Source organism: Rhinolophus sinicus, chromosome 17 (assembly GCF_057876585.1).
Source record: "Rhinolophus sinicus isolate RSI-liver-muscle chromosome 17, RSI-T2T, whole genome shotgun sequence".
Classification (NCBI taxonomy): domain Eukaryota; kingdom Metazoa; phylum Chordata; class Mammalia; order Chiroptera; family Rhinolophidae; genus Rhinolophus; species Rhinolophus sinicus.
The window spans coordinates 7,187,059-7,214,604 of record NC_142517.1 but is presented as its reverse complement, the minus strand read 5'-3'; the positions used below and the strand labels follow the sequence as shown (position 1 = coordinate 7,214,604).

At 41.7% G+C, this 27,546-nt stretch overlaps 1 protein-coding gene across 7 annotated transcripts in view; it reads right to left on the bottom strand.

The window, feature by feature from the left end:
* The window catches only part of HLCS (holocarboxylase synthetase), a 194,909-nt gene that overhangs the window by 82,958 nt on the left and 84,405 nt on the right, over positions 1-27,546 (bottom strand). Inside the window, exon 7 of one of the 7 annotated variants that reach the window (XM_074325505.2) lies at positions 23,035-23,627. The exons of the other annotated variants lie outside the window; for them this stretch is intronic. Coding sequence (XP_074181606.2) covers positions 23,288-23,627 — 340 coding nt within the window. The 3' untranslated portion in view covers positions 23,035-23,287. Of the gene's footprint in view, positions 1-23,034; positions 23,628-27,546 lie in introns of those variants that run through there. 7 annotated transcript variants of the gene reach the window in all.

Below are 27,546 nucleotides of genomic sequence, written 5' to 3'. Positions count from 1 at the left end.
CAGGCTGAGTAGAAAATGACTGAGGCCTACACATGCACACCTTACAACTGGGCAATTCTCCTCCTAGGTATATACTCAACAGAAATGTTCACCAAAAGAACCAGACTGTTCATAACGGCGCTATTCGTAATAGCCCCAAACCAAAAATGACCCAAACGCCCATCAACGCATAAACAGGCTGCAAATATTAGCCGATGGAGGATTTCACAAGGAGGATGAACAAACTAAGCAGATGCAGTGAAGTCCATGGTGCACGTTTCCATTTGTATTAAGTAACAAAACGATGTAAAAACTCAGATGGTGTTTGACGTCAGGATAGTAACCCACAGAGGGGGACAGTAACCAGAATGGACCCTGATAGGTGCCTCTGGGATGCTAGAACATTCTATTTCTTGATATGGTTATATGCATGAGTTTAATTTGTAAAAATTAAAATGCTGCACCCTTAGGATACGTGTACTTTTCCCTACGCATTTTACACTTCCATAAAACTTTTTTAAAAATTCTACCTTTACTGCTGATAAAAACAAAGTCTGCACCCACTCAAGGGCATGTACCAAGAGCAGCCCACACCCCTTTACTCCCCCAGCCCTGAATGCCACAGGCCTCCACCTGTTGGGAGGAGACATGGGCCAGATGCAAGACCTTCTCCCACCCATGATTTCTTCATTCATTTCTAAGTCTGGCATCTCTCTGTTGTTTTCACATGTTTGAAACTGGGAACTTTTCCCTGCCATATTTCTTCACTTCTCGACTTTGGCTATCATCTGTATGGAAGGAATTCAGGATACAGAGCTGAAATGAACCTACGGACACCAAACTCTTTCCATGAAACATATCTTACCTCAGGCAAGTCATTTAAACTAAGTATCCATTTTAAAGATACAACTTTAAAGAAATTAATCCTTAAAATAATAATTTATTTGTAAGCTGGAACTACCTTATGACCCAGCAATTCACTCCTAGGTATCTATCTGGAGAAATCCAAAACTCTAATTCAAAAAAACTTATGCACCCCTATGTTTATTGAAGGACTATACACAATAACCAAGACATGGAAATAACCAAAATGCCCATCAGTAGATGACTGGATTAAGAAACTGTGGTACATTTATACAATGGAGTATTACACAGCCATAAAGAAGAATGAAATCTTACCATTTGCAACAATATGATGGACCCAGAGAACATTATGCTAAGTGAAATAAGTCAGACAGAGAAAGACAAATACCATATGATCTCACTTACATGTGGAATCTAAAGAAGAGAATAAGTGAATGAACTAATCAGAGACAGTCTCAGAGACATAGAGGAAAAACTGAGGGTTGCTAGATGGGAGGGAGGGTGGGGATAAGGGGGAAGGTGAGGGGATTAGAAAGCACAGTCAGTAACCACAAGATTGCCACGGGGTTACGAAAGTTAATTTGGGGGATGTAATCAATAATGTTGCAAAGATTTTGTAGGGTATCTGATGGACACTTGTCCAATAGGGAGACCACCTCAGGGATGATGTAGATGCCTGATCACTGCACTGTACACCTGAAGCTGAACAATAATGAATGTCAACTACAATTATATATATATATATATATATATATACATACATACATATACATATATATATGTATATATATATGAAGTAGAGTACAGCATTAGGAATAGAGACGGTAGAAATGTAATGGCTGTATGCGATGTCAGAGGTATAGTAGATGGGGGGAGGGGAGTTATCACTGTGTGAGGGATATAAATGATAAACGTCTATTACATTGTTTTGTAAACCTGAAACTGATTTTTAAAATAAATAAATAAATTAAATTAAAAAAATAAAAAAGAAAGAGAGAAAACGGCGACTGGACTTGGAGCTGAGCTGCGCCCTCCACAATTAGATTGAAGGACAACACCTTGGAGCTGATGGGGCCTGGAGAAACATTGTTCCCCAATATTCTCCAATTAAAACATTTTTTTAAATTAATGTTTTAAAATTTTTTTCATTTATTTAATGGAAACTTGCCTATTTTCACGTCTTGCTTATTTATTTTATATTTTTAAAAGAAGGCAGTATTCATCTATGTATTTTGCATAACAATTATATCAAGTGTAGGGTTTTATATCATGTTATTAAAATCAGTTCAGCAATCTTTAAAAAATAAAAAATATACAATTTTTTTGTAAGCAATTGAAATGAATGATAGCGATTTATAGAATTTTCTAATTATTAGGCATACCTCATGCCATATCAACCTTAGTAAAATTTGTAAGGTACATGCAATGTTATTTTAAATTATAAAGCATATGAAAAAATAAAAGTTCTCTGAAATTTTGTACAGTCAATTCTAAAACGTTCATATATTTGTTTGGACCACTATGCACGAGAAATAATTTATTTTGAGAGTGAACATGTCCTCATATAAGAATATTTCAGTCAATAATGTTCCCTCCCATAGGTGGAGCCCAGGGGATTTTTTTTTAGGGCAAGAAAACTATTTTATGACACTACAGTGATGGATACATGTCATTATACTTTTGGCAAAACCCATAGAATGTACAACACCAAGAATAATCAAAATGTAAATGATGGGCTTATAATGAATATGTATCAATACAGGTTCATCAATCATTACAAATGTTATACAAAATGTTACGAGTTGTTTTGTAAGATGTTACAAAATTGTTACACATGATGCGAATAACGGGAAACTGGACCAGGGAGGAGGAAAAGGGGAAATATATGGAAACTCTACTTTCTGTTCAATTTTTCTATAAACCTAAACTGTTCTAAGAAATGAAGTCTATTACTTAAAAAATAAAATACAACAAATAATGCTCCCTCCCAGCTTTTAAGACTTGCACATTTTATGTTGCTGGTTTTGCAGGAAAACCTCTAGTTTAGAACACAAAAGCAACAGGGAAAAACAAAAGCTTTCTCACATTTTCAAGGGTTTACAATTGCACATGCAAATATTTTTCACCCATTATTAGTGACTCTATAGACACAATTTTAAAAATTCATTATGGAGAATAACTATCCTGGGATTTTTTTTTTTTTTGGCCTGGGCTGACATACTGTTCTTCTGTGTAAGAAAATATAAAGCAAAATGTATTCAAATAAAAGCAAGAATAAGGGTCGACTTTAATACCTTAGGGAGAAACCCGATCGATTGGGTCCATAAGGAAAGATGTATGCATTAGGTGCTCCCTAATTACAACTGCTTTGGTGGGCAGCGGCGTTGGGGAAACAGATGTTGCAGACCTATTAAAGAAGGGGTTTCCAACATCTGCTTACAATTTTAAGGCAATTGTAAATACAGCACAGAAGGTCAATTGGGCCAATTAAGGCCGATGTGCAAATCCACCACTGCAGGCTTCTTTTCAACCTTACATGGACTCGGTTTTGCACGCTTCTATTTTCTCCAACCACAATTTTGTTTAAACACAAAATAAGTTGAATAACTTTTGTACATTTCGACTGTAATTTTTAAATACATAGCAACAAACTTTCTGTTTAAGGCATGACTCCACCCTCACCGATGGACGCTCAGCTCCCGGCAAAGAGGGTCCAAGGGGGTCCACGGTCACAAGTTACCAGGGAGGTGAGGGATAGCCGGAATGAACAAGGGCAAGTGTCACCTTCAGAGACGCCGGTCCTGTGACACACTAACAGTGCTCTGAGCTGTGCTGATGCCAGAACCACCAGGAGCATTTGCTATTTCTACCACGGGCATCTTCAGCTCCCTTAATTAGAAAATCGTGGCGTTTCATGACCAGTACCACAGTGGCAAATGGGCTTCACCCTAACCTAGTAAGGATGCGAAAATTCGTCCCATGGCATGAGAAGCTCATGCACGTCAGAGGTAGAGCTGGGAACATGCAGGCAGCACTCTGACACGGCTCCTTTGCTGCTCAACAGCTAACCTGGGGGTTCAGGGAGACTCAGAGGGAGGCGTGAGGTCAGCGACGAGGCGGGTGTCCACCCCAAACATGACTAGGCAATTTTTCTTAAAGCTGAAAGTTTAAGTTTGATGTTTAGGGTCACTGCGTCGGTATAAATGGCCACATATCCAGGGACCAAACTAGCCTGGTTTGAAAGGGATAAGAAACAAGCCTGACCCATCTCCTTTCCCTTGAGCTCACAGTGATGACCAGGGAAGTATTTTGCCCCTTTTTTGGGGCCCAGGCCACTGAATTATTCTCTTTATAGAGCGGGTGGAAAGCTAGGTTAGAAAGACCTAGATTCAAATTCTGATCTGCATTGAGCTAGAGAGCTCAATGACCTCCAAGTTTGTGTTTTCATCTATAAAATGGAAATATTGCCACCTGCTAGACTTTTAAAAGTTGTATACAGTAGGCACTCAATATATGTTGTGTTTCTGCCCTCCTTCTGAGACCTTTGGCACTGCCACCAAGGCATTTCTTGGGGGCCTGAACCCATGTTCCCAAACGGAGGGGACAGTTCTCTTAAATTTCCATTTGTTTATTTTGAGTGAAGGTCTATTCAGTTTCTGTGTTGTTGATGTTGTTGTTATTATTATTTGCTTTTTGTGTGTGTTTTTTTTGGGTGTTTTTTTTGTGTGAAACAAAAAAGATAGTGGATAACGAAAGTACGCAGAGAGTTCTAAAGAAAGAATCCTTCACTCAGTCGGCAGGATGGAAAGAAATAGTATTCGGAACAAAGACAATTCTCAAGGAAAGTCAATACTGCGACACAGAGAAATCTAAGTTGAGAAAGAACTTTTTTCTTCTTCTGTCCCCTTTTTACTTTTCAACCTTGAGGCTCAGCTCAGTCGGGTCTGAGCAAGAATAAAGGGCCCTGCTTGTCTAAACAGCTGCTAAATCTGAAAGCAAACAGCTCAGCTCCGTGAGGTTTTTCTGCAACCTTCCTGTCAATACAGCCGCCTTTGCTCGATTGGCCCAACAATGCCAGGTTTAGAGCTGTCCTCTCAGCCTTCATCCCACATGCAAGGGGATTTTCAAAGGGCCATTGCAACAACAGCCCTCATAATTTGTGTAGCCTTTTCAAAAACACAAAAATCTAATTCGTCTGGCTCACTGTTTCGGCTACCCAGCTTAAACTCATTTAAAATCTCCCCTTTTGTAAATAGTGATGTTGGGGACACCACCATTATAAATATAAAATGATTGTTTGTGTGTGTGTGTGTGTGTGTGTGTGTGTGTGTGTGTGTGTGTGCTTTTTTCCTTTTGCAAAAAATTACCATAGTTTAATCATTGAAAAGCTGAGGCAGAAACCTTAGGGAGTGGCAAAACTACCTGGGGTTCAGAAGATACAAATGGCACCAGATACTGGGAATCTTTTTAGCAATGAAATGTAAGTTTGGAGGGCAAAATTTCCTTCTGTTAAAAATATCAAATGTTTAGCACAGGACCTGGTGTAAAAAGGGACTGATACGTAAGAGCTGGTGGTTGTAGAAGCCACTAGAATCAAGATTATCTGAATTCTGGTAGAGACTCGTTTCTATAAATCATTTAGAAGAAATGTCATAGTGTAACAGCATCTGCACAGAAAGTTACAGTGAGCATTAAAGTAAATATATTTTTACTTTTTATACTTTATGTAGTAGATATAAATAGCATATTATTTACCATCCTACCAATTGGTCTCAATTTATTAGAATTGCATATAAGCTACGTAACTGATATCTAAGGTAACTCATGAAAAACATTCTCAAGTCATTTTTATTTTACATTTTGCATATGGTAAATTGGAAAGCCAAAACATTTGGGTCGAAACTCCAAAGACGTGGTATCTCTGAGCTAGAAAGAAAAGACCAGCATAAGGAGAATCCCCTCCCTAATACTCCACCTGCCAAAAACACTGCCACTCTATTTCTTTCTACAGGATTTGGTTTTTCTTCCTGTTTTACAGCAGCAATACCTATTCATGGAAGAAATTTTAGAAAATTCAGAAACTCACAAAGTGGGGGAAATCTCCCATAAGTCCGCCCCCCAAAGAGAACTGCCTTTAAATAAATTCTGGTAAACTTTGTCTCATCGTCTTTCAGTGTATGCACAAACCTTTCTATTTCTTTACTTTTTTTAAAACAAAAATTGGGTTATACAATGAGTATTGTTTTTTGATTTGTTTTTATGGTTTTTACCAGCTATACAAGAGTTCATCAAATGATACAACAATTAACCTTCTTTCAATTTTAGGTACTGAGACTGTTTTTCTGTATTATCAACAATGGCGCAATGAACATGCAGATGTAAATGGTGTATCTTTGGGCCTACTTCATCTTCTTGAGTTAAGTTCCTACAAACTGAATTGTCGGGTCAAAACATATGCACATTTTAAGGTGTGTATCACACCAGACACACCAGAAAGGTTACATTATTCTCCACCAACAGGGTGACAATACCCTTTCCCCTGCATCTTTACACAAATAATTTTTTAATCTTCACAATTTAGCATGCAAAAAATTATGTATTTTTCCATTTTTATTAATAATGATATTCAGATGTTTTCCCACATTTTACTGTTCCCCTGATTACTTCCCTTGGGAATTGCTCCTCTCTTTACCGATTTTTCAACTATAAAAGATTACGTACTGAAAATATTAACCATTTCCTTATAATTTATGTCCCAAATATTTTTTTCCTCCATTGGTCACCAGCCTGTTTCGTAGTATTGTTGGACATACAGAAATTTACTACTATAGAGAAACCTATCTTTTTCTTTTATCATTTTCTTTTGGATTTTTAAGCTTAGACAGGCCTTTCCCAAGAGCAAATAAACAATCTGTTTTACATATTGAACTAATATCGTGAGGGCACTGATTTTGATTGAGAGGGCAAAACAGAGTTAAGGAAAGAAAGAAGGAATCCCGAAGGAGGGAGAAAGAGGTGAGAAGGCTTCTAAAAATAACATTCGGCAGACATTGGCTAAACTCAAGTCTAATTTGCTTCTTAGTTAATGAAGGAGAAAGCGGAGATGATGAAGGAATAAAAGGTCCATTCTAGAATAAAATCCTCTCTGAAGACAATAACAACACTCTTGTTATACACGGAAATTTAATCCTAAAATAATAAAGAATATATTGATATAACAGCACTGTGAATAAATTCCATTTAAGCACTGTTATTTTAAAATGACCCAGAAAATGTTGAACTAAAGTAGTTTGTGACATGCCCAGTTTGGGGAGGATAAAACCCACTTATAGAACCACAGGTTCTCAGTAATGTACCTGGAAAAGGCCTTTTGGTCTGCAATCAATTTATCAATAATTGTGTGCCAATAGGCTAACTAATATGTTGTTTATAAAGAATCTATACACAAATATATGTGCATAGACATGTAAATTTTATTTATTTCAAAAGGGAAAAAAAATCTAACAAATCTCATTTTATTCAGTCATTAAATGTAATCATAATCTCATCAGGGTTCAACAGAAAAGAATGACTTTGGTGGCTTCTGGCCACACCCCTGCACCTCCTTCCTTTGAGTGGAGAAGGGGCCCCAGGGAGCGTCTGGGTGGAAAGAGGCCACGGTCCCAGAAACTTGCTAGAGACTCTGGCTTAGAGCCCTGATGGTCTAGAATTCCTGCTGGGGGCAGGGGCAGCACACCCAGCAGCTTCCTCCCCAGACTGGACCTGAGTGGCTGGAATTCTGGCTGTGCTCACCCTCGCTTCCTAACGTGCTTCCCCAGCCTCCTCCTCCAACCTTGCCCTTAATCTTCTGAGCCCAACATCCAGCCTCCCCTACATTTCTCTTCTGCTCACATTACCCAAGTCAGTTTGTTGTTTGCAATCACGGGTCTTGACTTGGACAAACTCTTTTTTTTCTCTTCTGACTAGTTCATTCATTTATTCTTTTCTTTAGAATCCACATATAAGTGAGATCATATGGTATTTGTCTTTCTCTGTCTGACTTATTTCACTTAGTATAGTGTTCTCTGGGTCCATCCATATTGTTGCAAATGGTAAGATTTCATTCTTCTTTATGGCTGCGTAATACTCCGTTGTATAAATGTACCACAGTTTCTTAATCCAGTTGTCTACCGATGGGCATTTCAGTTGTTTCCATGTCTTGGCTATTGTGTATAGTGCTGCAATAAACATTGGGGTGCATATTTTTTGAATTAGAGTTTTGGATTTCTCCGGATAGATACCTAGGAGTGGAATTGCTGGGTCATAAGGTAGTTCCATTTTCAGTTTTTTGAGATACCTCCATGCTGTTTTCCACAGTGGCTGCACCAATCTGCAATCCCACCAACAGTGCAAGAGGGTTCCCTTTCCTCCACATCCTCTGACTTGGACAAACTCTTGGGTTAAACTTCTGAGCGCTCACCTCCACGCAAAATGGCCTGAGCCCTGAAGGATGTATCAATGAGCTACCTTGTTTCCCCTCTCTCTTTCCCTGTACATCTCACAGGGTTTTAGCCTTGATTTTGTTCCATTCACTTTCTCCTCTTCGTGCTCAACTCCCTTCCCTAAAATGGCCTGGTGGGAGAGTGAGGGGACAGAGCCCGCAGAGGCTAGAAGAAATGGAAAAGATGTTCACGTCCCTATCCCTTTTCAGAAAACATGGGTACGGCAGCAGCAGCATTCCTGTAGTTATCACTGTTAGAGGCCTAACTTTGTTTCCTAAAAATATACTAAAAAGTGAGTCAGATGTGGATTTGTACCTTAACGCTGATGTTTCGATACCTATGTATTCTCTCTTACTGCCGTGAAAAGGACTCGGAGGAGAAAGGGGACAAAAGGGGTGATATGGCAGTGAGCCCTGCGGGCAGCTCACCCTGGCGGTCTCCCCACTCCTCTGGGGGTTCACCATTTAGAATGGGGCAGGCTGTAGCACAGGTCGCTGCTCAGTGCTGTGGGACCCCTGCCCAGGTTGGGGAGTTGGGGAAACTGCGGGGGGAGAGGGGGTGAGTCTCCACCCCATTTCTCAGAGCTCCTGAGAAGCCCCCTCCAAGAGGCCAGTCCCAAATCAGTGCAGGGACTGAGCACAAACTCAGGAAGGTGCTGCCACATGCTGCACGAGGGGGACACACACGTACACCTCTCAGTGCCCTGAGCCTTTTGGACCCCAGCTCCCTTCCTCACAGAATGGGGAAGAGAAGGGAGAGATGCCTTCAGGACAGGTTTTGTCTATGGCCCCCTCTCTCCAGAGGATTCTGGGATTGGGGGGACAATAGGGTGACACTGGACCTGGTTGAACTCTTGCCCTCAGATGTTCCTGCTGCATTTTTCTGTATCCCGTCACCCCCCAACTCCAATGTGGAGACTACATTCTGGGGCAGACAGTTCCCCAGGCTGGCCAGGAAGCAGGGAAAGGAGGAGAAGGTGACATCCCAGGACACCCCTCCCTGCATATTTGGGTGCTGGCAGCTCCCCAGCCCCAATGGGGACATGAGGACAGATGCGATGTCCATGGGGTGACGTGTGGGCTGGGAACCAGGCTCTCCCAAACGGGTTGTTTTTTGCTCTCTTCAGCAAAAGCTTCTTTTCTTCCCACCCCCACCCCTGACCCTGATCAAAGCAAGAGCTATGGAATAAAGCAAGATATTTCAACAATTAGGTTAAATGACCTTCTACATTTCAGAAACATATATTTGACATTTTTCAATTAGAAAAAGAACTAAATTTACCACATTTTTTATATTATGATTCCTAAGTAAAATTTAAAGTGTTTTTTTTTTTAAAAACTAACAGGTCACACAGGACAGCGCCACGCTGTGAAGTCAGTGGTGCCCTCCTTCCTTAAAGAGGCTTGGGAGGATGCTATTCAGTCTCACACAGCGTCCTCGGACGGTACGAGGACCCAGAAGAATCCCTGTCTAATCTCACCTCTCGGAATAATTCTATTTTTTTTCTAAGTGTCTCTCTATTTTCAATCTGTAACTTGTTAAGACAGCATATTTTGTTTTTTACATTAGCTGTTAGTAAATTTAAATAAAAAATGTATAATTGTGATGAGGTAAGTAGGATTATCACAAAATCACCCATGAGCTTCCTCTGCGTTACTTGGACAACAAGCCACATGGGACTGAGGGTTCCTCCCTCTGTCAGCTTCCTATGACACCAGAGGTTTCCTCTGCTGGCAGAAAGGGCCACCCCAGCTTCCCTGGGCTCTCAGGTTCCCACGTGTGATGGGAAAACCCCGAGTCCTGCTGCTCGGTACCAGGCCATGAGCCGTCCCAGTGCGAGGGGGCTCTGACTTGTCCTAGAAGAAGGGACAGGGTCATTCAACGCGCAGAACACACACTCACTGCATTCCAGCAGTGCTGGGGACACGGCTCCCAGGGCTACCAGAAGGACGAGGGGACCTGGCCTTTGGCTAGTAAGTCTCCCTCAACAGCCTGTTTCTTAAGCCATAGCGTGTGACCTTGAGATCCCGCCCAAGTCCGGTGTACCACAGGCACCTTTCCAAAGGGGGCGACCTGCCTGACAATAACAGGAGCACAGAGTGGTGTCTTTATTTTGTAGAGCATTTCTGTTCATTCCTCCCATCACTTTAGGTATTTTCCCCACCTTTGTATGTCTCTACCATTGCTTCCCCTTTTGTATCTCCCAATTTTAATTCAGGATCTGATAGATTTTAACATCCTTGTAAATTGCGTTAAATCATTTCTGGGACAGAGCAGGAGAACAGAAGGGAAGAGGGAGGAAAAGCACAAAATCTCAGACACAAGCACAACTTTCTTACATGTTCTTTGGCTTTCTAGGACTCAGGGCACACCCTCACTATAAGACTGTCTTGATTAACGAGGATGGAAAACGTCCTAACTTACAGCCATCTTCAAACGGGGGCAAAACACCTTTCAAGAGGGCATGCAGGAAGAGATCCCAGATGGCGGAGGAGAGAAACGGTGCCTGCTTCCTTCCATGAACACATTAAAATTACAACTAAATTACAGAACAATCAACCTGGAAAACTGAAGTCTAGCCAAACAGAAGTCCTATGACTGAAAGGAAGAAGCCACATCGAGACTGGTAGGAGGGGTAGAGACGTGGAACGGGCTTGTGGTGGTTGAGAATCCCGTTGTTTGTGGTGGTTGAGAATCAGGAGGGATAAGAGGATCCCCCTGGAGGAGCAAAGGACCCCAGCCCCCCACACCAGGGTCCCCAGCTTGGAGTACTGGTGCCAGGAAGAGGAGCCCCCACAACATCTGGATGTGGAAAACAGTGGGGATTCCAACTATTCAGGTGGGACAGAAGGCTGTGAGAAACCCAGGTATCCTCTTAAACGGCCCGCACACAGACTCACTCACCCGCAGGCACTCACCTTGGGCTCCAGCACAGAGAAGGTGACTCGGGGGGCCTTGAAGACACACTGGGGGGGACAGACTGAAAACTGTGTCTTTAGGGGTAGGACTGGAGGACAGCCGGCATTTTTCTGGTGAGGGGTATCCTTCCCAGGCAGCCGGCAGGCAGGCACCATCTTTCCCATGTTGAGCCCGCCCCTACAGGCTAAATCTGAACCCGATTGGCTTGTGAGTTCTGCTGTTCCACCCTGCTGACTCAGCAGGGACCCTGCCCACCCAACTCGCACACAGCTGAAGGCACTTTCTCCGTGAGCAACCAGCCCCTCCCACTATCAGAGTCCATGGGCCCCAGGTGGGCAGTGACTGGCCTCCTTGTGCTCTGAGACTTTTGCTGAGTAGCTACAGGCTCAGCACTGGCACCACCAGAGTCTACATTAACCTGGTGACCACAACTCTTCCCACTCTAGTGACTCCCTGAGACCCTAACTCATTTAATTCGAGTACTGCACGAGGCTTTATCAGTGGCTGATCCTTAAGGGAGCTGGCAGGCAGCAGCAGGCCTCCAGGTGTTCTGGATTTTTGCGGAGCTACCGCAGGCCCAGAACTGGTGGCAGCCATCCTCGGTTTGCAGTGTGGCCTCTCCCATGCACCTCCAGGTTTAGCACAGGCAGCAAAAAACTGCAGATCATTTTGTAGCTCCTACCAGGCAGTCCCTGGCCAGTCACAGGCAGTGGGTGACCTAGGCCTGCTCGGAAGCCCCTCCCAAGAGGCCCAGAACAAACATACTTGGTGGTTGGCTTCAGACCACAGCAGAGCACCTCCCAATTAACTCCACAAGCGGCACACAAAAAGGGCAGTCTCAACAGGCAGCAGAGCCCACTCAGTGTGGTAAGGCTCCCGCACAGCAGCCCATAAGCTATGGACATGGCCAAACCCCACAGCCAGTCAGCCTGAGGGTCAATCCCACCCAGTGATGTGCTAATAGCAATCAAGACTCAACTATAGCAGGAGGGCACACACAACCCACACAAGGGACACTCCTAAAGCACCTGGAGCAGGTGAATAGGGAGACTGTGCCACTGGGCCCTACAGGACACCTATTATATAAGACTGGGAGACATAGCAGATCTACCTAATATATAGAAACAAACACAGAGAAACAACCAAAATGAGGAAACGAAGAAATGCATTCCAAGCGAAAGAACAGGAAAAAAAAATCCAGAAAAAGAACTAAACAAAATGGAGGCAAGCAACCTACCAGAGACAGAGTTCAAAACAGTGGTTATAAGAATGCTCAAGGAACTTAGTGAGACCTTCCATATGAGATAGCAAGCACACAAAAAACGACATAGAAACCATGAAAAAGAACCAGTCAGAAGTGAAGAATGTAATAACTGAAATGAAGAACAGACTAGGAATCACCAACAGACTAGATGAAGCAGAGGATCGAATCAGCGATTTGGAAGACAAAGTAGCAGAAAACACCCAATTGGAACAGCAAAAAGAAAAAAAGAATCCAAAATATGAGGATAGTTTAAGAGACCTCTGGGACATCAAGTGTAACAACATTAAGGGATTAAAAAGTACAAATTGGTAGTTACAAAATAGTCATGGGGATATAATGTAAAGCATAGGAAATACAGTCAATGATATGGTAATAACTATGTATAGTGCTAGGTGGGTACTAGACTAGTCAGGGGGATCATTTCTGAAATTATATAAATGTCTAACCACTATGCTGTACCCCTGAAATTAATAAAAAATAATATTGAATGTAAAAAGAAAAAAGTGCACTTGGAAACAGAAAAAAAAAAAAAAAACAACAACAACAGAGGGCATGCAGGCATGAGCAGTTTTAAGAGAAAACCTCCCAGAGCTTCCTCTGTCCACATGTACTCTTCCTCGCCCAAGTCTATGACAGAACGGGCTCGGCGTCCAGGCACACACAAGCTCCACTCTACCTCCCCTTAAACAACCGCCTGCCTCCACTGTGATGAGGAAAGGAATACCTCTCACTCTCCCCGTGACAGTAAAAAAAGATCCTTCAATCAAACACCATAAACCACAACTCGTTCCCCATCTTCGACACATTTAGTAAGTGCAAAGTGTGCATTTAGAAATGAGGCATTTTGATCCATGCTGCATCGTTCTTGATGAAGATGTAGTCTCGGGCCGGGTGAAGGGAGTACAGACAACTTTCACTCAACAGTCTTACCTTTTCATAACCCATCTGCTATCCAAGAATGCTTTACTCCCAGGAAAATGCCAAAGAGAGCTATTTAAGGTACCTTATTTCATCCAGGAACCATCTGCACGCCTCATTTGTCCATCTTCAAATTAGAACAAAGAGGTGAGATCTGGTCAGTGGGACCTGAATACTAACATGTTTCTTTGAATTGAGCAAGGAAGGTGGACTTTCTAACAGAAAGTTTGGTTTGGCTACTCGGTTTGCAAAGAGGATTGGCTGTGCCAATGGGGTTATTTAGCAGGTACTTTCCAAAAACTGGAAGGGTTAAATCAGCAGCTCCAAGGTTTATACAAAAGTGTATTTAAAACATGGGATAAAATAAAAGCATTTTGTTTTAAAAGTGTATTGTTTTGATGAGGATGTAAAATTAAGTATTTCCATTTTCTCAACTACCTTTAAGTAGATTAAATTAGGAGTCTCTAAATAAAGCATTAATATGTATAATTATAACAATTTGATACATCACAATAAAGTATCTTAGGTAAACTTCAGATATTAATAAGAAAATGACTCTAACGACTAATAACAAATCCTTCTGTAAATTAGGTTGTTTCCAGTTCTTTGCACTCAACAAAACTGAAGAAGGACCAACTTGAATTAATGATGGGCAGATTGAGTGGAAAAAAATACTTGCTGATGAGCGATCAATGTAATTTTGGGCATATAACTTGAAAACATTTCCAAAAAACTAAGTGATGATGCTATATTAAAAAACAAAACAAAAAACTTCCTTCCATTTCATCTAATTTTTTATGTGAAGAAAGTTTCTCATTGGTTACGTATATAAAAAGAAAGAAGAGAATTAGTGCTGAACTGTCTCATTCTATCAAAAAGTCATGTTCAGACACAGATAAATGAACTAATTGACACAGATGACCACATCCATCTCATTCAGAGGTATATTTCCAGTGAAATGTTTAATAACCATTCATCAAAATTTATAGTGCAGTTGTTTTTTGTATATTGTATACCATTGATGATCATAAGAACTCAATCTGGAAGAATTTTTGTATCCTTAGAGTCTTAAATTCACAGAAAATTACATGTTTTTGTTGCACAGAAATAGCCTAGAAAAATTGATAAAAGACTTTAAAGAATAAAAATGTAATTTGCCAATAATACATACAACTTAACACCAAAAAGACAAACAATCCAATTAAAAAATGGGCAGAGGACCCAAAGAGACATTTCTCCAAAGAGGACATAGAGACGGCCAATAAACAAATGAAAAGATGCTCAACATCATTAATCATCAGAGAAATGCAAATCAAAATCACAGTGACACATCACCTCACACCTGTCAGAATGGCTACGATCAATAAATCAATAAACAACAAGTGTTGGCGACGATGTGGAGAAAAGGGAACCCTCATGCACTGTTGGTGGGATTGCAGATTGGTGCAGCCGTTATGGAAAACAAGGAGGTTCCTCAAAAAATTAAAAATAGATCTACCATATGAGCCAGGAATCTCATTTTGGTATTTATCCCAAGAAATCCAAAATACTAATTTGAAAAGATATATGCAGCCCTATGTTCACTGCAACATTATATACAATAGCCAAGATGTGGAAGCAACCTAAATGTCCATCAATAGATGACTGGATAAAGAAGTGTGGTGTATATACAAGTATTCAATGGAGTATTACTCAGCCATAAAAAAAAACAGTGAAACCTTACCATTTGTGATAACATGGATGAACCTAGAGAGCATTATGCTAAGTGAAATAAGTCAGACAGAGAAACAAATACCATGTGATTTCACTTATATGTGGAATCTACACAACAAAATAAATGAACAAACAAATCAGAAACGAATTCATAGATACACAGAACTGATGGTTGCTAGACGAGAGGGGGGTTGGAAGGATGGGTGAAAAAGGTGAAGGGATTAAGAAACACAAATTGGTAGTTACAAAATAGTCACAGGGATGTAGAGCATAGGGAATATAGTCAATAATATTGTAATAACAGTATATGGTGCCAGGTGGGTACTAGACTTATCAGTCTAGTAAGTTACATAAATGTCTAACCACTATGCTATATACCTGAAACTAATACAATACTGAATGTCAACTGTAATTGAAAAAAATAAAATAGATAAAAATTTATAAAGAATATAAAAAAAGAATAAAAACGTATGACATCAGTATAAAATTCTATGGGGCACCTGGAATAGAAATATGAGTTTGAGAAGATCAAATAACATAAAATTCTGACTATTAAAGAAGAGCTTCGTATAATTGTTAGTGGATGATGTTAGGTCTAAAATAGGTATGGCATTTAGATTCACTGGATGAATCTTAGAAAGAAATGTTACTGATTTGAACATCAATATTTATCATATGTTGAAAATTACCCCCTTTGCAATTATTTAAACTTGTGATGAACATTGTTACATTTCAGCTTAAACACATGTAAGGGGATTTGTAGATTTTCAAAATTATTTTAGGGATACCGAAGTGAGAAAGTTTAAAAACCACTGTTACACACAACCTTCCAGTTATAAAATAAGTCACAGGGATGTAATATACAGCATGGGGAATATAGTCAATAATATCATAACTTTGTACAGTGACAGATGGCTACTAGACTATTGTGGTAATCACTTCATGAGGTACATAAATGTCAAATCACTGTGTTGTACACCTGAATCTAATATAATACTGTGTGTCAATCTTGTAAAATATAATAATAAAAAAATAGAAAAATATAAGTAAATAACGTAATTTACTTTTATTTAATAAAAAAATAAAAGTAAAAAACACTACTGTAACAACGTCCCACCACTCTACCACAGAAACAAATGCTCACTGGGTTCCTATGAGAGGCAGGCACGTCCTGGGCATGGCGACGGAAGCTTAGGAGGGTGCCCACATCCAAAGAAAATGTATAACATGCAACAGTTGCCAAAAAGTATCAGAAGGAGATGCAGATTGTATGGATCCTCGGAGCTGTGCCAAAGGAGTGACTTCCTGGGATGGGCCTGAGAAGGCAACACTTCAGAACAGAAAGGGACTTGAGTAGGATCTTGGGGGTGGGGGTGGGATGAGTATTTCCTTTTCACCATACCTGAAGATGGTACCAGCTTCCTTCCTGTTTATGACAGTTGGGCCAATAATTTGAACAGTTCAAGGAGAAAAAGAAAGCGTAAGTAGTAAGAGATAGCTCATTTGATGAAGCAGACGTCACAAGGTAGGCCCCAGAGCAGAGGCCCTGTACGGGTGCAGGAGTGCCCCCTAGGGGACATTTCAGAACGCAATTTTTCTGCTGTTGCAATGACTAGAATTGAGTGCTCAGAGGGATTAACACTGTCCTACAGCTCACAAAGGACAGTCCTGGACAACCACACTCTCCCCTCCACCGAGACGAAACTGTAACGGCCTGCTGGTCACTCAGGTAGATGAAAAACCTGTTCATAATGATCTGACATGAGAACCTGATTTTATTTTTACATGTAAACAAAAATTATTTTCTGTACAGTTGTATTATACTCCTAACTTTCCAAGGACGTTACTAGCACATAAATCAAGAGAAGATGGGTCAAGTCCAAAGCACGGAGTTGTTTCCCATTACGTAAAATCATGTCATCCAAGGCAAGACCATTCATGGTGTCTGTAACGCCCAGGGCAACACACCTTTATGAGTCTGTCTGGCAGCCGGCAGCCGTCACGTTCATGATTTTACATATGGGGGGGGGGGGCGGCAAGCATCTAACTACTTCATTATGTCTTCTTGAACAGTCAGACATGAGGACATATTAAGATGCGTATTGTTTTACTTTAACAACTTCTTTTTATTTCTGTTTTATTACATTGAGAATATTGAATTTTTTAATTATGTGTGGAGACAGGTTATATAATCTATGAATAACTTCAAGAGGATGAAGGTGGCAATATAAAATATTTATACTCATACTTATGTTCAGTGAAAGAAGCCAGACACAAAAGGCCACTTTATATGATTCCATTTATATGAAATGTCCAGATTAGGCAAATCTATAGACACACGAAATAGATAGTGGCAGCCCGGGGCTGAGATGGTGGGGAGGCATGGGAGTGACTGTTAATGGGCCCAGAGCTTCTCTTTGGGGTGACTGTGGTGACAGCCACGCAAGTGTGAATATACTAAAAACCACTGTATTCATTGTATACTTTAAATGTGGCATTGTATCAAATGAGAATTATAGTTTTAAAAAGCTATTAAAAAAAGAAGCATGGGTCACCTTTGGTTGGACACCACACTGCTATTTTGAATTACTAGCATTGAAGAGAGAAGACCAGGCAGGCTGGAACTTCTCAGTGGGGTTCCTGGTGTTACAACTCTGCTGTGAAGTGACACTCTGGTACGTCTGGTGTTATTAGACTGTGGACGGCTTTGGTTTTACAGGACATACAAATGGCAATGCACATATGTAAGACTTTCTAAAACAGAATCAGTGTCAGATGACAAGTCCCGTAGCTTCCATGGGTCAGAAAGACAAAGAACACATACCATGCCAACAGCAGTCCTTCAAAACCCGCCATTAACACACTGGAAAAGCATTAAAATGTAACCTGTTCTAGGAAGTACATCATCAGGCAACACACATCATACAGTCCCCACAGCAACAAAAAGAAAATGAGAAGGAAAAAAAAAACCAAAACATGAATGCCCAAACAGCACCCACCACCAATAATCACCTTGTTAAGAGAAAACCACATCTAGAGATCGTGTTCCCTCACCTCTAGTTATGAGGTGGGTATGAGCCAGAACATGAAATGGCTAATGTATTTCGAAATCAGAAAAGCAGTGCAAAGAAACTAAGATTTACTAGCATGTGAAACCACACACACACACACACCATGTACTTTTTGCCCCATGCGGCGTCATACTCTGATTAACTAAAATGTACCAATTTGTTAATACACGCAGTTCTCCTTTTGCATGGGACCACGGTAACTGAAACTCATGCACGTGGGAGCCATGTCCTCGGAAATGGTACATAGTAAGGTCACTGTTCTGACACCCACGGGTTTCGGTTGACATGGTGCCATGCAAAGCAAGAATGCCTGAACTGAAAAACAGGTCAAACGATGTTTTTCAAGGGCTCCGCAAATAAGGGAATTCATTTAAAAACTTGTGTCAGGATGGCTTCTCCTGCTCCATGCTGCCATCTCAGACCTGAGGCACACAGGGAGGTTTTCCAGGTCTACGTTAGTTGTATTGAGCGATACAAGCCTCTAGATCTTTTCTCTGTCCCTTTCTTCAGCCTTTCTTTCTGTCCGCCCATACCCCAAAGCTGGAGATGGGAAGGCGAAGGGAGAAGGCAGGAGTGAGGCAGGAGACATACAGAGAAGCTTGTCTCTTACGATGCACAAGCCCTGTTCCAAAGTAGCCCACACTGATTCATGCGGTTTGCACCTTTATCTGTGTACACTAGAGGGAAGTGAGCTGAGTTATGGATGAGACCAGCCAGTCTGGGTGCAGCCAAGGCCCAGCACCGGCCCTGCTCTGCTCCCCCACCCCTAACCTCCAGGGCCTCTCTGGCTTCCCAGAGCTCACGCCATGCGGGCGTCTCACGTGCCCACATGCTGGGTGCTTCATGCAAGTTCTCCTGATCAAAGCAGAGTGGCCCTGTTTTCTCCACAAAAGCCTAGTTCTCAACTGGCTGTCATTTAGTTTGAAGACCTGTTTTTGTTTTTGTTTTTTTATTATTATTGTATTCTAAACATTTTCATTAAATATTTAAAGTTTCTATAAAAATCTTGTTCATTGCCCTTAAACTTAAGAATTCTTACCTCATCACGAGCATGACTAAATATCTACTTCACTGTCTTCCCCTTTCTCGTGTTTTCATATTTAATTCTTTAATTCACCTGGGATCTATTGTGATATAGCTGCAAAAGATAGAAAACTCCAAAAGCGGCTACTGGCTAAGCATTACTTGAAGTATAAAGTCAGGACTCTCTCCCTAACCACCAAGCCTTGTTTCTAAGAGGAACCACGATTGGCAAAATTAAGGTTGGAAAGATCACGCTCTTATAAAAAACAGAGGATTAAGGGGAAACAATCAAAACAGCCCTGAATGTGTTTTCGGAATGCATGCAGTCCTTCAACAAACATTTACAGGGCCCCTGCCTCACCCGGGCTCTAGGGATCAACGGTAAACAGTAAACCTGACCTTGGGAGGTTTTCGTTTTAGAGGGAGCGAGACAGTGACCAGGAGGCCAGAAAGGAATGGACAGATGGTGCTTGGGTAAGGCAGTGCCTGCTGCCATCAGGAGGACAGGAGCTGGACTGGCCATGGGGACACAGCAGACACCCGCAGGGACAGAGAATGCCAGCACATGTGTGGGGCAGAGCCTCCGGAAAAGGGATAGCACGTGCAGCACCCCAAATGTCTAACACACCCCTGTCCCGAGGGAACTTGCTTGCGCGCCCCCTCTCTCTCTCCCGGCTCAGGATGCCTGCATCAGGCTGTGATCGCTGGGGCCGGTTTCCCATGGGGTTTGTGATTTTCTAATGCCCCTAAACATCCATCATCTGGCTGGACCTTCATCGTCTCTTGCTCTCCCATTCTCCCCGTTCTGATTTTATTTTCTTACATCTCAGCAAAATGCCTGTGAAAGGAACTCCCCGACTTTTCACAAATGGTTTATGGATCTGGCTTTGCACCCACGGTGCACCCCACGGACACCCACATGGTTCTTAATTGGACTGAAACTTCACGGAAGCAGAAAGAGTGAGGATTCCGATCTTTTCATCTCAAAACGTGGTCTCGGACCCCAGCTGGAGGGGCCTGCCTGCCAGGTGCCAGGACTTCCCAGTGTCACGGCCTTGCGCCCTTCGCATTCCCTTAAGTGCCTTTAATACACTTGTATTGTGTGTGAAGAGCATCCAACTACAAATCCAACATTATCCCTCAACCTTCTGAATACAGTTGAGACTGACACTGGAAGAATTCTATACAAGGACTGTAAGTGGCCTGGAGGTGGGCTTCATGAATCGCCGCTCCCAGATGTGTCCCTGCTACGGCTTCCAGCAGCAACCCTGCACAGATGCCAGTGTTCTGGGAGACAGGGAGGGTGGGCAGCAATCTGCGGGCTCACCATGGAGGCCAGTGTCTGCCTGAGGACAGGCTGACCTTGACCCAATCACAGAATTATTCTTGCAAGTGACATATTTACTCAACCAATATTTATTCAGAGCCCACTGTATGGCAGGATTCAGGTCAGAATTAGCAGGATGAGAATGCATGGGAATCCACGCATGTGCGCACACATGTGCCCTGTATGTAGCACATGTTGGGGGTGGGGTTAATTCACATAGAGCACCTGCTCCGTCCTTGGTATCAAATTTAGTGTTCGATTTCATCTTCCCCGCTGTGTTGGTATTATTATTCATGAATTTTCATATGAGGAAACTAAACAGAGAGAAATCATATAACCTCCTCATGGTCACCCAGGTAGTAAATGGTAGAGCAGAACTCAAGCCAGGTTCATCAGATGCCGAAGCCACGCCCTCTGGGAAGCCACGCCCCCTGGAGGCCACGCCCTTCCAGAAGTCATGCAGCTCCTTCCCCAAACTGGCCATGGAATACAAAGTTGGAATTGAGTAAGTGAGAAGGGCCAGTCAGGGACAGCTGCTGCTGTTTCATTGCTAAGAAGACCCCCAAGTCCAAGTTCTAGTTGGAGATACTCAAATTTTAAGCTATAGCTAATTGAGAAAAATATAATATAATGCTAAAACACTATTAATGTTTGCGTAAATCAAATAAACTAAGCCAAATTACAACTTGAGCTGTAGTTTAGAAGGAACACAGGCTAAAGAAACAGGCAATAAATAAAAAGGAAAAATTATTTCTCTTAGACATTCACCTCATACGGGGATTACTGCATTTTCTGAGCCATGTCTCATTGAGACGTGGCACATCTGGTATGATAGATGCTGTGTACGAATGGAAACAAGTTTAGAGTAATAAATGTTTCCCAGTGTTAAAATAAACACCTCAGCAGTTCAGATTCTGGCCAGGCAACTTCTCCACAGTAGGAGGCACTTATCTACTTTTAACACTTTGCTACTTAGAAATTATCACTCAATCAATTACCTTCCACACGGGTTTATTTTTACAAAGAGCTTCAATAAAATGAGTGTGAAAATAAGTTAAACACATTCTATTCATTTTCTCAATTTTTCACCTCTCCCAATGGTGGGTATGTTGACAGAAAAATTACTTCATTTTATTTCCACAGACATTTACGGAATGCTGACCAGGTTCCGTGCTAAGGGCTCGGAGACAGGATATGACAAAGAGGAATGAAATGTGGTTCCCCATCGTTAAGGAGCACGTGTAACCTACCTTAGAACATGAGCCGTGTCTGTACAGCTCAAATGAAGGCACCTTCTGTGGAAATTCTGGACCCAACAAGCTCTACAGCCCTCCATTCTCTCCCCCCACCCAAAGCCTTCGGCACTTTGTCCAAATAATTTACCTGTGAGTGGTTATTCTACGTGGGTTGTCAAGCTACTCTCAGCTACTTCCAGATGTGGAAATATGTTTTCATCAAGAGATGTTTATTACATTTTATCTTTAAAGAGTGCCTACCTATTACATCACTTCTGACTTATGCTTCTGCATTTCTACACCACCCATCGCTTTTTTAAATAACAGCTTTATTGACACAGAATTCAAATATCATAAAGTCACCCTTTCAAAGTGGAGGGCTCAGTGGTCTTAGTAGATTCACAGAGTCGTGCAACCGTCACTACTGTCTAATTTGAGAACATTTTCATCACCCTAAAACGAACCCTACACCCATTAGCAGTCACTCCCCATCTCCCCTCCTCATCCCCGGGCAACCACTCACTTACATTTTCTCTCTATGGATTTGTCTGTTCTGGACATGTTATATAAATGAAACCATACAACAGGCGGTCTTCTGTCTGGCTTCTCCCACTTAGCACAACGCTTTCACAGTGCACCCGTGTGGTAGCGTGTACAAGCACTTCTTTCCTTTTCATGGCTGAATAATATTCTACTGTGTGGCTAGACCACATTTCATGTACCCACTCATCCACGGATGCACATTTGGGTTGTTTAGCTGTTGTGAATAGTGATGCTATAAATAATCTATGCACAAGTTTCTGTGTGGACATGTTTCATTTCTATTGGGTAGATACCTAGGGGTAGAATTGATGGGTCATTCTATAACTCCATGTTTAACCTTTTGAGGCACCACCAGACTGTTTTCCGAAGCCACTGTAACATTTTACATCCCCATCAGCAGCATAGGAGGGTTCCAACCTCTCCACAGCCTCACCAACACTTGTTATTGTGTATCTTTTTATTGAGCCATCTTAGTGGCTGTGAGATGGTATGTGACTGGGGTTTTGATTGGCAATTCCCGGATGGCTAACGACACTGGGCATCTCTTATGTGCTTATGAACAGATGTGTTTTCCCTCACAAATATTTTGGATTTTATGTATTCTCTCAAATTTCACATTGCCTTCCCAGTTCAGCAGCCTCTCCTCTCACCCTCTTATTCCCTCAAGTGTGCTTGCCTGCCTTTCTAGTTGGGGCCTGGATGACCATCCGCTCACACATGGCCGACAAGCCTTACAGAGCCTATAATCTCAGCTTTCAGACCTGGAAAGGGATGAAAGACCCTCTAATCAAGCACGTACTATGTTTGATGGACAGAGAAAGGAAGCAGATGAAGGCCTGCTGGCTTGCCAAAGGGAAAGCACTTCAGTGATGGCTGATGTGGACCTCCAGGCCTCTGGACTATTCTTCCCACCAAGCCATGCCATGCCCCAATTCAACACTTACCATTTCTTAACGGCTACTCATTCCCCAAATCCCATGAGCCAAATGTACATGGAAGCATAAACATGAGTGCTCGTTGTTCTCCCAGGCTCGCCATGGCACACGTAGAACACGGTCTGTGTTGGGGGGTGGGGGGAACACAGCACACAGGGGCCACGGTGAGGCAGAGACGACGATGCACAAAGCGTAAGGAGGGAGCCGCTCACTACCTGGAGACATGAACGAGGAGTCCAGAGCAGAGAACTGACTGAGATTGTCCAGTGGGAATGAATCGGGTGGAAAACATCCAGGCAGTGGGAACAGCACATTCAAAGATCCACTTTCAGGAAATGGCAGGTGTTTAGTGAAACTGAAACAAAGAATATCAGGGTCATGAGCAGAGCCCAGGCTGGAAAGAAGGGTTGGAGCCAAGGATTTCCCTGGCATGCTACAGGTTAGGGTTTTGTAGCTTAGGAAATGGAAAGCCTGTGAGTTTTTGAGAAAGGCAGAGACACGGTCATGTTTGCACTTAAAAAGCTCTCACAAGTGACACTAGCCCTAAACTTCATACGGATAGATTTTTTTCAGCAAAGTTAGGAAAAGTGAAAATGACTGTCCAAACAACACTCAACTTGTTCAAGATTCTCATTGTATTATTTCTACTTGGAGAAGTTTTGCTGCTCAAGAACCAACAAGCACGTCTGCCCCCTACCGTGGGGTTAAGAAGTGCTACCATGCCATGTGGTCTGCAAACCTTTGGCCTCATACCCCTAAGAGAATGGCAAAAAAAACTATGAAAGCTTTACATATTTTTAAGTTGACATATAAAGTTTTTCAGTATACGTTTGGAGGGTCACAAAGGATGAAATTTCTGGCTTAAGGTAGAAACTGATATTGTAAATAAAATTATTATATCACTCTTCTAAACCTATTCAAAGGAATTAAGGTACCATAGAAATGTGTTACCCACTATCATCTACTTTAAAAGTACAGGAACAAACTTCTTTAGTCAGAAATTTTCATTCCTTTTTCTCCTTCAACAAAATTCCACTTCACTCCCAGAATTTCATCCTAACATAATTAATTTAATACTTGAAAGTCTTAACCTCCATAAAAATACTATGTAAAAATTGACATCTTAATTGTTTTATTTCCTATATCCATAAAGTTCTTAAGTATTAACATGTTTTACTTCTGTGGGTTGGTTTATAGTTACAATTATCAATAGTACAGAATTGATAAACTGTTTCAAATTTTGATAAAAATATCACACATAAAAAACTTGAAATCCACTGGAAATACATCTCTTCATGAGATGAATGGATCTTTTTTTTATTTTATTGGATCCATGGATGAATATTACTGATTGCTAGACTGAGACAGCAGTCACTACCAATTCTATTCCCACTTTCCATTTTCACAGATGTAAACACTGAGGAGCCTTGTTCACATACATAAGTACAAGGAAACAGGAGTTTTATTATAGCAACGTCACTCAATTCTTTAAACTCCTTCCAACATATTTGCCAAAAATCACACCCTGATCTATCATCAAAAGTCTTTTTAATGATCTGTCAGCTGACAGATGGGTTGGGTCCTTCTTCGATTTCATCTGAAGATTGGAAACTACCTGACGTGCAAAAGGAACTGCTAGTGTCACTCGCTTTCCACACCAATACTTCACACTGTCCTTTTGTTTGCCACCCCAGAGGTTGCTCCCTGTCAGACAAGGCTCCATCCACATAATAAGATGAGGGATGGGTGAAAAGGGGCGATGATGAAGCGGGGTGTTGGAGGATGGGAGAATAAAGCAGGCCTGACGCCCCTCCACAGGCATTTGCTCGAGCGATCAGTTTCAGGAAAGAGTCCAGATGGAGGCTGAGGGTCTGAAAACCAAACCGCTCCCCACACCGCCCCCCAGAATGCGCTCCCAGCTTAAAGCTCACTGCTCCAAAGCACACGTATGCAGACTCCCGGGTCCAGCACTCTGGTTCAACCTTGAAATGGAGGCTTTGTTTCTATTGACACCGAGAAAGGATTGTGAAAAAGGAATGAAACACAGGTGGAAAGGATGAAAAATGTTAGAAAAGGAAAGAAAAAAGAACAAATATTAATAGAGAAAAGCTCTATAAATTACGCAATTGTTTTGTCCCCTTTGGAAGGTATGGGTAGCTGCCACTTGCCACAAAGTCCATCAAATTCAATTTACCTTTTCAACTATCCCCGTCCCGAGGCCTGCTTCTCCCTAAACGCATTCACAGAATCTCTTCAGTCTTTGCACTTGGTTTGTGCTGTTCTTTCGAAATCAAAGGGTCATCACTGCCACCCAAGTTTTTCGAAACGAATAGTGAAATGCGATAGAAAATTCTGAACATTCCACCCCCAGTGATCCCTACTACTCTGATCTGGTCTAATAACTCCAATTATTCCCTCTCATACGCACTTTATATGACATCAGCTACCACACAAGTTTTTAATACACAGTAAGCAGGTGGCCCCAACAAGTCCTCTTGTACCTCACATCTGGTATTGTACTCCATAGAAGGTGCTGAGTCCGATTTTTTAATAAAAACATGGCCTGAGCTTGTAAAAGTTCAAGTAAAATATACCTCTAAAACTGCTGTATTTAATTTCCAGTCATGAAAGTCTAAAATTATTGTAAAATAATACTCAACCTTTTTCATAGATCCGTTCAATGAAGTTTAAAACTACTTTCCTTTCAGAAAGGAAAAGAGCTTCATAACTAACAGCTTCTTGAATTCACATGTGCTGTCTTACTTCTGTGAGCCTGAATTGCATAAATTTTATAACCTCTCAATCTGGGCAAAATTAGTTTGGTTAGCAGTACAAAGTAATAAGACATTTAAGTTTCTAGATGGAGGTTGAGGGAAGGGAATGGTAAAGGGAAGAACAGAAATGCTGAAAATTAAATTAAATCAATAACCTGAGACTTGAAGAAATTCATCTTTTTCTTCAAAACTGAAATGTACGATACACTAGGAAATAAATATATCAACAAATGCATAGATGATTATAAACATTATCATGTAATCAAAGAAATAACCATCTTGACCATGTTATTATTATTATTATTATTATTATATTTTAAATGAGGTTGGTGTAAAAGAGTGTCTACAAAAGTGGTACAGGTTTCTGCAAGTTCAAATTTATAATTGTGTATCTGACGAGACGTAAGTTGCTGCATTAGCACTATGTCTCCTCGCTGGTCTGTGAAAGGCGGAGTCCCTCTAATTTCGATGACTATTTTCATGATTTGAGCAAATCCATAGCGGAAACACAGGATCACATTCCTTCGATCATAAATTCCTCAAAAGCAATCTTGCTCTAAGGCAGCTGGTGCTAAATCAAAAGGCAACTTTCATTTCCTTTAAATAACTCAGTTTCATCTTTAACTATCATCTTCAACCACAGATTTTTAAATTGTTACTAAATTGAATCACCGAATAGAAATAAATTAGTATTAGATTCAGGCTGTAAAACAAAGCCAAGAACTTGAGTCGTTTTTAAGTGTTCTGCTCTAATGAATCTACTCCACAATAAATATTTCTCCAAAGAACTTTTATACGAGTGTTTCATTTTTCTTTTTTGGTGGGGTGGGGTGTGACTTTACTTAAAGTCCCTCCCTTGTTGTCAGAATTAAAATGCAAGAATCAGCCGACAGGCCATAGTAGGGAAACAGGTTTTCTCAAACCCCAAGTGGAAACTGGTATATCAGCCCAGTTTGGTGGGCAGTTTAACAAAGGCTGTCCGAACTACAGACACATCCTGATGACCCAGTTCCCACAGGACAGAACATCGCATACATGCATTAGGGCACTGCAACCGTGACTCTAAGAGCGAATGGTGGAAAGCAGCTAACTATCCATGAAGAACAACACGGCGAAACAGACAGCAGTATGTTCTCACTGTGGAACGTTATGCAGCAGTTGGAAGGGATGAGCTAGTCTGATAAGCTATAACGGGGAAGGCTCCAAGACGCATGCTTGGATAACGGACTAATGCAAAAGGGCAGCCCCCCCACATCCATTCTCCCCTTCTTCCTGGCTGCACCAGGCATCTCCGCGCGCCCCTCCCCTCAGCCAGGCTGGCCAGGACCAGGCTCTCGCAGATGGAAGGTGAGGGTGTACCACTCCAGCCTCGCTCGTTTGAGAGAATCTCTGGCCCTCCACTTCCACCCTTTTGCTCCTCCCGCTGAGTGGAATAGCAATGACCGGACTGACCTAGGAAGCCACATGGTAAAGACACAGAGCCACTGTCAGCCTGGGACC